Source organism: Lasioglossum baleicum, chromosome 4 (assembly GCF_051020765.1).
Source record: "Lasioglossum baleicum chromosome 4, iyLasBale1, whole genome shotgun sequence".
NCBI lineage: Eukaryota > Metazoa > Arthropoda > Insecta > Hymenoptera > Halictidae > Lasioglossum > Lasioglossum baleicum.
This window is the reverse complement of record NC_134932.1, coordinates 11,649,321-11,659,810: the sequence shown is the minus strand read 5'-3', so window position 1 is coordinate 11,659,810 and position 10,490 is coordinate 11,649,321. Positions and strand designations below refer to the sequence as shown.

The 10,490-nt window shown below is 44.5% G+C and overlaps 1 protein-coding gene across 9 annotated transcripts in view; it reads right to left on the bottom strand.

Moving 5' to 3' along the window:
* Positions 1-128: 128 nt before the first annotated feature.
* The window catches only part of Antp (homeotic protein antennapedia), a 176,875-nt gene continuing 166,513 nt past the window's right edge, over positions 129-10,490 (bottom strand). For all 9 annotated transcript variants that reach the window (XM_076422354.1, XM_076422349.1, XM_076422347.1 and 6 more), the window contains one exon: positions 129-7,885. In XM_076422354.1, the coding sequence (XP_076278469.1) occupies positions 7,632-7,885 (254 nt within the window). In that variant the 3' untranslated portion in view covers positions 129-7,631. The remainder of the gene's footprint in view (positions 7,886-10,490) is intronic.

Sequence of the window (10,490 nt, the reverse complement as noted above, 5' to 3'; positions counted from 1 at the left end):
TGCAAAAAGACGATGCTCCTCGCTAACAATGACGACAACACCTGCGAACTGCGCGCGCGAGTCGGGCGGGGAAAAGCGATTACACGCTACCGTTTTATTTTTCTTTTCTCTCTCTCTCTCTCTCTCTCTCTCTCTCTCTCTCTCTCTCTCTCTCTCTCTACTTGTCTGTATTTACAAAATGCATCGCGGTTGTACAACTTCCGGAGAATCGGACGATTCGGCGCGGCGGCTATTCGCCAAAATTCGAAATCGAGATCTCGTTTACGACAATCTCTCTCTATCTTTGTCCCTCACACACTCTGAGACTCTCTCTCTCTCGCTCTCTCTCTCTCTCTCTCTCTCTCTCTCACTCTCTCTATCTCGCGGTGGAAATTAAAGCCGATAGAAAACTCTGAACGACATATATCACTATGCTACGGATGTTCCTGCGTTCTGTTGCCAGTCAAATAAATACATATGTTACCGTGAACGCAATAGTATTCGATTTTCCCCGTTCTTCTTTTATAAATAGGCGACTAAGATCATGGATCCGCACGAACATCCGCAGGTTTCAGTATTTTTGGTGTGGAACGTCAGGAAGAATGCGGTACGCGTGATCTTATAGAATGTAGCAAACAATCTCTCTCTCTCACACACACTCTCACTCTCTCACAATCTCTCTCGTTATGAAGTCGATATGACACCTTTCTGTTCTTTTCTCGTTCCTCGTTTTTCCTCGTGTGTGTGTCCATTCGCATCGTAAAAAAGACGGTTAGTTGAGTTGCTCGGGATGATGAACGCGTTCGTGTTGCGGCACACGTAGTGATGGATCTCGCGCTGCCTTCCGAGGAACGGTGATGGCGATGCCATTCCCGTTTCCGTTACGTATTTAGGTAGATACACACAGGTATCCTAGAAAGGTATACGAAATCTAGCGACGCCTGTCCGGAGAGCGACAGGCGGTCAGGAACTCTTCGGCGCGTGGGCGTGCGAGGACGTGGCTTCGTATTCGCCAATTGCCAAATGAAAACGCTCTATCAAACACCCTTCAAAAAAACGAAACATCTTCGGCAACCTGTAACCAACACCGTTGAGTCCATATCTGGGACAGCTCTAGCTACCAAACACGTAAGACACTCTAAATGCCAATTTATGTCAGAAACAAATTCAAGGTAATGTCGATTTTTCTTTTGAGTTGATGTTGCGAAAATTGGACGATATCGGTTACGGGTGAAAATAAAAATTGGTCCTCGTTAGAGGGCCGCAACTGGTTCAACCCTAACACGTTCATTAGGGATTCTTGCGCAAGAGATGTTAGACCTAGAATCAGCTAATTGTGTTTCGTTTATAACTAGACAGCGGACCTTTATGCAAAATAAAAATGTTCTATGAACGAGCGACATGGCAGTCAATTATAAAAAAGCAAATAGAAGGCAGTCAGTAAAAAGAATCCGTCTCACGACACAAACAGCAATTCATTAAACATCTTTCAATATCGTAGTATAAAACGAGTGAATTATTGTTCGGTAGAACGTATGAGGGTTGAAACGCGAAGACGCCCTTACACGATGTTTCTTATACGGACAAACTCATCTTAAATGCATTGCGGACTTAATTTGAAACCGAGTGAAGCAGTGCGTTTATGAAGTTCATCGTGTACAGGCTCTCCGGGAGGATTACTCGGTAGAACAGTCTCTCTCTCTGGGGTATCCGGTGCGAGAAAAGCAAGGTTTGCGGTTGTAAAAAACATTTATTGGACAATGTAATGAAAACATAAGGGAGAAGGGTGCGCCTGTTGCGCGCAACACGGCGTCAATAAATATTACGCGGAGCTACATGAACGTAAGTGGCCGAAAGCTGGATGTCAAGCGCGTTTTGGATCAGCTCTGCCTCGGAATCTCTTATATCTGTGGAGTCTGCGAGCTCTCCCCGGATAGACACATCGATTCTATGTACACGATCGCAAACCCCACGGATTTCGGTAAAAGGATCGATCGACATCTCCTTTATTATATTTTGTTTCTCCTAGGACCACCGCCCCCGCTCGCTGCAACCGACATGCCCGTTTCCTTAATTCTATTTAATTATCATCTTAAGACTTAGGCTTTAGACGTGAACCTTATCGTTTAAGCGCTAGCTTAGTGACTCACTTCGCACGTGCGCACACCGTTGCCGCCTATTATCTCTGGTTTTTACGTATTCTCTCTCTCTCTCTCTCACTCTTTCTCTCACTTTCATTCTCTCTCGTTCTCTCTTCGTTTCCCCCCTTTCGACCGGCGTTTTTAATCCTCTTTGCCATCGCGCTTTTTAACTCTACGGTACAATCACGGCACTCGTTTCCGACTTTGTTTAAATTACGTATATCCGTTAATTTTTACGCGACTATATAAGAGTAAAGATAAAATATATAATTTGCATTTTACACATCCCGGTCGGCGGAGGATTCGTGCCACCCCCGCTTCTCTAGTCGTCGCGTTTCTTTTTTTTCTCTTTGTATATATATATATTCATATATATATATATATTTATTCTATATATATATAAGTAGTAGTTCGCTATCCAATGGATACAAAAATTTTCACTTTAAGCTAGCCTGGTTGTTCACGACGATCGCTCGACGATCGCTATCCCCGATCGCGACGCGCCGATCCTTTCTTTATTATTCTGTTCCACGGAAATCTGCCTTCCGGCGGTTTTGCAACTTAAAGCAGAGATATTCAGTAACACGAGATATTATTGCACAATTCGATTTGATTACGGCCGGTGTTTCCACGAGTGGCGAACGATCGCTAGAAAGAGAGACACCGGTGATTAATTCGCCGATATCGGCTGCCGATCTTTTTCGTCTCGCGGTATATAACAGGGCAGAGAAACGATTTTTCATTTTTTGTTGTTAGCAATGCCGGTCGCCGTTCGAATTGAGACAGAACGATCGACCCAACACCTTTTGCCGATCATACTGAAACGAGCAGGATTAATGCCGGCGACCGGAGCGGTCGCGAGAAGTCGCAGAAAACGGTTTGTCAGGCAGTCATTTATGCGTGAAATTTCGCCTGCGCTCTCGGTTCAACACTATGTCGTAACACGGTTGATACAGTGACGTAACCGGGCAATAAATACTTCCTTTGTCTCGAGCGCCGCACCCTAACGCTTCAATGCCGGTCATTACCTGGCCTACATAGATCGTATCGCTGATTAATGTACCCAGAATTAACACATGTCTCACTTACCTACCGCGGGACGCGCAAAAATCCGCCACGAATCGTGTGAGGTTAATCGATTCATCGCGGGGGTTATAAATCGTAATCGATAGCCACCGACAATCCAGCTGACCTCCGGCGGGTTTGTTGATCGGAAAGATATTCGACTCGCGACGCGTCTTTTCTTGTTGTTGTTGATGTTACTCTGATTGACGCGCTTGACACCCCGACATCTTACCCTTGTCATCAGTGATCAAGAATTTTTCAAAATGTCTAAACTTAGTCGCAAGAGGGAACCACAATTCTTTTTCGAAGCAGTTATGAACGATTTTCTTTTGCAAATTCTTTTAATATCACACTTGCTTCAAAATGTATAAGATTTGACTTGATCAGTTTTCCTTTAAAAAATCTTGCGGTGTGTTTAAAATAAAAATCGACGGACGAAAATGGAGCAATTAAAACGCGTCTCGATTTTTAGAGACTTCCAAATACGAAACAATGCCAGTGAGAAAAGATGCGAGTCGAAAAAATGAGGTATCGAAGACGCAGCTAATTCGTCCAGTCCTCCCCCTCGTTTAGGCGTGTACAATTAAAATAGCGGATGTTTTGCGGCAATCGAGACACGAAGGATAATCAGCGGAGCCATGCAATTACGGGGCAGTGTCTCGGCGGACGTTTCATTCATTATTTATCGTCGGTGTTTCTCTTTCCTGAAAAGTTTTACGGAAACCCGTAACCGAGAGACCGATACGAAGCCCGTCGGCGGCGATCGAGCTTAATTGACGCCAATTTGCCCGGGCAATTTAGGATCGCGACCCCTTTCGCCGGATAAACGTACGTTTCGGTGGTGTGTTCCCTCTTTCCTCTCCTCTTCCCCAAGCCCCAGGTTCGCGAAAAAAGAAACAGAGAAGATCGGCCGTTCGCGAGGGACAGCGAGCGATCGTCGACGAAGATCTTCCGTTTTTCACAGTTCGTTGCTCCTCAAGGACAAAAAGTTATACATAAATAAATCTCTCGAGAAAGAAAGGCCGGCCGGTGCTCAATCGATGCGCGTGCGCGAGCTGGACCATGTATTACGTATATCAGTTCCATAGATCTCCCGTTTTCCCCCGTGATCGTTCTCCATTTTTACTTGCGCGGGTCGAACGAACTCGAAAAGAAAACCCCGCGAAACGCTTGCGCGTTCTCGCGACGGTTGTCCTTTCGACATTCGAAATTCGCCCCGCGTTACGAGATCCACAAAGATCGCCCAGGTTCCCCTCAAATGGCTCGTGTTCGCCCCCTCTTTTTCGCCTTTTTTCCAAAATTTTCTCTCTCACTCTCTTTCTCTCGTTCTCTCTCTCTCTCGCTTTAAATACCCTCCTCTAATCATTTATACAATTATCTTACGTATTCGTTAATTATCGTTTATTACGTGTAATCGTAGATTGCGTGTATACAAGGTAGAAACTAAATTAATGTCGATCTAGGTTTACAAACACAGCACAAGAATTCTTCGCCGCGGCGGAGTTCTCCGACGTGTCGGCCACGCGTGCCCGGCGCCGGGCATCGATAATTAATAGTTGTTATCGGACCGACGATTGTTGTTAGTTCGGTACTGCTTGGCACGCTTAACGCGTTGCGCAGATGCTCCGCATCCGGACAGAATCTTGAAATGGACATGAAAATTGTGACTAGGGGTTGCTGTTTGAATAACCCGGCTGGTCCTGTTGCTCTTTGGAGACTTGCCTCAAGTGTCCAAGCTGATACTCAATATTCAAACAATTTATAGCCACGATAGTAGCGCTAGAGTGTCTTGAAGAACATGGAAAAGAAGCTGCAAAGAAATTCATAGCTCGTAATAACTTGGACTACTTTCATAATTATGAGCACAAATGAAGAATGGCTAGAGCAGAGTCCTCTAAGTTTGACCCGTGAATGAACGAACGAATGAATTAATGAATTAATGAACATCATTCCAGTCGGAGCAACAGGGCGAAGCGCAGAGCACTCATCGATGCAACACGGATGACAAATTCGATTTTCTGGACCATGTGTAATTGTGAAAGTTAGCTTCGACATTTATAATGATTTGATAGTCGCGTCTCGCGACCTACGCTAACACGCCGGTCACTCGAAGAGGGTAAAGAGGTACTCTGAATCATTTCGCGGCGGAGTAGAGTTTTCTGTCGGCGGCTTTGCTCTCTAGAGTCGCTATTAAGGTGCCAAGCGGTTTCATGCCGAAAGCATCCTATTCCAAAAATACGCTACGAATTACATCACTTGGTAACTTGGCCTCGTGTCGCGCGGAGCAGCGGTAAATTTTGCGCCGACCAGTTCATTCGAAAAAGCTCGCGAAAATCGGCTGGGTCTCGGTATTGTATCGAGGATCGCCGCTTTCATTATTTATACGAAATCAGTACGGTAACGTCGGCGCCTCTGTAAACAAAAAGATGTCTTCAACAGTCTCAAAATTAGGTATCTAGACGCAAAGAAAAGTATACGATGTGTAGCGAACGTCAAGATGACGAGAGCTTTGGCGTGAAGAATTGATTTGGAGTGAAAGATGTAGATAATTGTAATAATAAGTTGAACTGTCGAAGGCACTCTTTGTTGAAGCGGATGACGTGGGTGTACGAAATCACGACGGAAATAAATAACGGACAAATCGAGTCTCTGACACGTTCTTCAAGCAGTAACCGACGAAATAGTACGATTCAAAGGAAAACCAAACAGCAAATGAATATACGATGTCATAGATAATTTCTGGACTGACCTTGTCGACGCCACTGACGAAGAACTGTCAAAAATCCGCTCGATTCTGCTCCGCCGGAGGCCTCCGCTCTCGCACAAACCACCGTTTCCACTCTTTCATCGGTGCGGCTCGATTCCGCAAAGAGATTTGATCACCGAAAATCACTGGAATTAAACCAATTGCAAGCACACTAACACTTTAGCTCCCTCTCTTTTTCCTCTCGCTCTTTCACTGGTATCACCGTTCTCGAATTTATTCCAGCTTGCTGCTCTATTCGTGTGCGCGGATGTTTACCGGGATTGGTTTCCACGTTCTTCAAAGCGTTTCTTCTCGAGATCCTCTGGAGAAAACATATCCGATGATCACACTTGGCACGTTCGCGATTACCTGGATACCCTCGCTGAGCCACCGCGGTATTTTCGGTCGAGAAAAAACCTATCTAAACGATCCTCCACTATACAGAACACTAAACCGTTTCTTTTTTTTGTTCACCTACTCGCTAAACAGAGACGCGACAGTCTCCTCTTTCTCCGCTATTTCGCCTAACAGCTCTACGACTCTACGCTTGTACGACGTAAGAGAATAAATAATAAAACGCTTTTACTAAGGTATATTCGCGCGGTATCTCCACAGACACATATCCAATCATATCAACACTCAGATGCATACATACACGGACGCACATTCTCTCTTTCTCTCTCTGTTTTACTTATCCCTTTCATCCCTCTCTCAGCGTGGCGCGTCGTTGCCGTATATATTGTATACGCTCTCATATACATATATATTTCTATATATATATATTTGTATGTATATGTATATCACTGTACACGCATCCACGGTGTTCGCATTCGCACTTCTACTTACAATTAGGTCGTTCGCAATTCTTACGAGCGGCGTCGCGACTCTTTCAAGTACGTATATTCGTTTCTTTTTTCCTCTCCGGCGTTCCTTGTTTATCCCTATCGTTAATTATATAGGCTTTAGTTACAATTACATTCGGTTAAATGTAATAGAGGTTAACGCGGTTCTGATTAGCATGTGATCCAGTTTCTCTTTTTACTGTTTCTTTTTTTATCATTCGGTTCCGATCCGTTCTTTCCCTCGGCGTTCCGCTACATTACGATTATTATAAGATCGCGTGTCCCTATAAATCTTCATCCGACTCGTTCGTGTGTCCCGTTTTCCATTCCGTATTCCCTTGTGTCCTCGCCTTATCTCGTATTCCGCTTCCTCTTCCTCTCATTCACTATATATATATTTTTCTCTCTTTTCTCTCTCTCTCTCTCCGTTTCTCTCTCTGGCTATCTTCGTCCCTGTGTCATCGTCCTGTCCCACGTGTTCACTATCATATCCACGCTGTCAGTCGGCTACACACGTTCGTCTCTCTATATTTCCCTTCGTCTCTCTTCTCCATTTTTGGTACGAGCAACTTGTGATTAACACGACAAAATAAGCGTCATTGCTGTTTTCAGGGGGTTGTGTATGTGTGTGTATGTGTATGTGTGGCTGGATGTGGGCGCTAGGGGGTTGGTTGTATCATCTTCCTCCTCTTCTTCTTCTTTTTCAGTGGAGTACGTATTTGGAGGTCGTCGGGGGGTTGCAGGGCTGGCGGAGTGTTGCGCGGGGGGTGGTTTGGTAGGAGGTAGTGCTGGAAACAAGGTATTGATGACCCTGAGAGAGATGAGACCTCTTTGGAAGTTCCACTCCTCGGGGCACTCTCAACCCTGCGGCGATGTCTGCGGCGAGATCTCCGTGTCACCGTCGCCGGAACCCGGCTCGCCCTTCGTCTTGTTCTCTTTCTTCCACTTCATCCGTCTGTTTTGGAACCAGATTTTGATTTGCCGTTCCGTCAAACACAGCGCGTGAGCGATCTCGATGCGACGCCGCCTCGTCAGGTAGCGGTTGAAGTGGAACTCCTTCTCCAGCTCCAGGGTTTGGTATCGGGTGTACGTTTGCCGGCCTCGTTTCCTCTCTGAAACATCAAACATCGATTGTCCTTGTTAGACCACTTGAACTTGTCATTCTTTCTGTTATACAGGGTGAGTCTCGTAACGTGACGATCTCAAATAACTCGTAAGTTATTTGTTGTACAAAATAAATGTTCAAAGAAATGCTGCATGGTTCCTAGGGGAACATACAGTGCTGCAATAAGATTTTTGTTACTTCGATTTTTTTATCAAGATATGGAGGTCGCCTTCAGTTTATTAAATAGAATGCCCAATATTTTTGATCGAACTCGGATGAAGCACAAAATCCTGTGTAAAAAAGTATTGACCTTCGTAGATTATAAATCTAATAGTTAACGAGATATTATCGAAATAATTTTCCATATGTACTTATTCAAATTGAGGGTATCAGTTCCAGCACCTACTTGTATATGGGAAGTTATATCGATCATATCACTTATTTAATAAAGTGAAGGTGACCTCTATATCTTGATAAAAAATCGAAATAACAAAAATCTTATTGCAGCACTGTATGTCCACCTAGGAACCATGCAACATTTGTTTGAACATTTTTTTTTGTACAACAAATAACTTACAAGTTATTTGAGATAGAATCTTGGGGGACCGCGATCTAAATTGTCTGAATAGCTGAGTTGCATTGAGGTTTCAAGGTGGACCATCATTCTAGACCAACATCTTGCTAAACAATTTTTTGACTGATCTGGTGCGATAGATTATAGGGGAGCAGGGTGTAACTCATTCCGAGACCATAATCTTCGAGCAACTTCCTGCTAAAAAATTTTTTTACTCTTTCTGTGTTATGGTTTCTCGGGGTACCAGGCTCTGAATCACTCAAACAGGTGACCGGCACGGAGATTCCAAGGTGGACCATTCTTTTTATTTAGATTTTCGATGTTAGTTTATGCTACATCGTGCACCTTATAATTGCATTTGATAGAAACATCCCTAGCAGGTTTGTTAACAGTTCAACGATCTAGTGGAATACTTAAAGAGGATGAATGGGGCAGCTTGACCTTGATCCTCGGGTCTGTCTGCTTGGATAAACGAGCACGATTTATAAGTTCGACTCTCCTGATAACGATGCAACTGCACTTACAGCTGTACACGCACAGAGTGGAAAACTTGAGCAACACTGTAAAACCACAGATTGCATTCCAAAGAAGCGATTTAAATTTCCCATTTAAGAAAATCACCTGTCACAACAACAAATTTCAAGCACATTCCTCGAAAAACAATAAATGTTATAAAATAAGAATTAAGAACTGCAGAATTTATCGTAGGTTATCTAACAGAACTTTAGAGCCGGCGATGGAATTGGGCAACTAATAAAAATGCAAGAGATAAAGAATGCCAGAGAGCAGCATAAAGTCATTTGTCTGACCAGGAGGCAGCAAGCGTCACTGCCATAACAGAAGTGGCTGACACTACTTCCGATAACGGCGAGGAAAGCTTCGTTTGCATAAATGGAGTTCTCTTGTACCATTCGTGAACCTTCAACCGAGTATCTTAATGCATCAACTCGCGCCGACTTCTGCGATCAATCGCACGTGTCTCGACAATCATTTCCCTTGAAACCGCGGATAAACTCATCCACGTTCCTTATTTGAGAGAACCAGCACAATCGATCGAAATTAGAGAAAAATTAACAAAACAGTATACAAAAATTTAGAAAAGTTCTTTCAATGTTGACCTGATCATCAAGGAAAATTTTCAATGCAGAAATACTTCAGCAATGAAACCCAAGGAAACTGGAAAGGCAATTAATCGCTTCGGACAACTGATTGAATGAACGCCTACATATAGCCCAGCAACCTGCGCCTAAACATTGGAATTTTTCGCACGCGAAGACAAAACTGCCATGCAGACAAAGCTCGCCGGTTTCGTGGGCGCAGTTCCGCGTATGATAGATACCTAACAGATATCCGTGACATGATCTGCGCTCGGTGTGGCGGTACACGAATCCCGAACAAGAATATTAATTGTGCTCGGGAATGGAGCAAGGGAAAGGGAGAAGTCGTGTGCATGTACAGATCGAAAGAGAGAAAGAGATAGAGCGGTTAGGACGGGTCTTCGAGGTAGCCTGCGTCGGTGCGAGCCTTCATACTGTCTCGCGCAGGCATAATCTCAAAGGGTTAGGCTGGCTGTTGCCACACGAGCGCAAGAGGGCAAAACGAGAATATTCGAGGTACGAGGGAGGGAAAAAAGAAGAGGGGAGCCTGGGGAGAAGGAGGAGAAGAAGAAGAAGAAGAAGAAGAAGAAAACTCCTTGGTGAGCATTCGAGGCAAACGCCGCCCGTCGCGCTGTCGGCCGATGAAGACGGATGGCGACTCTCCTCCAAGCAGAGAGGAGAGAGAGAGGAGAGAGAGAGAGACACCGTTTCTCGGAGGGTTCTCTCCCGTCCCTTCAAGACTGGACCGAGAGGTCCGAGAGAGAACGACTCTGGGAAGATGCCCTCTTGTACCCTCCCCGAGGCTACGGTCTCAAATTAACAACGTACCAATCTCTAGCCTCCTTACTTATAACTGGACTGCGGATCTTTATGCTTTTATAGCAGAATTCGATGAAATTCAAAATTGTAGGAAAATTTTCAATATCTGATTTCTCGTCTAT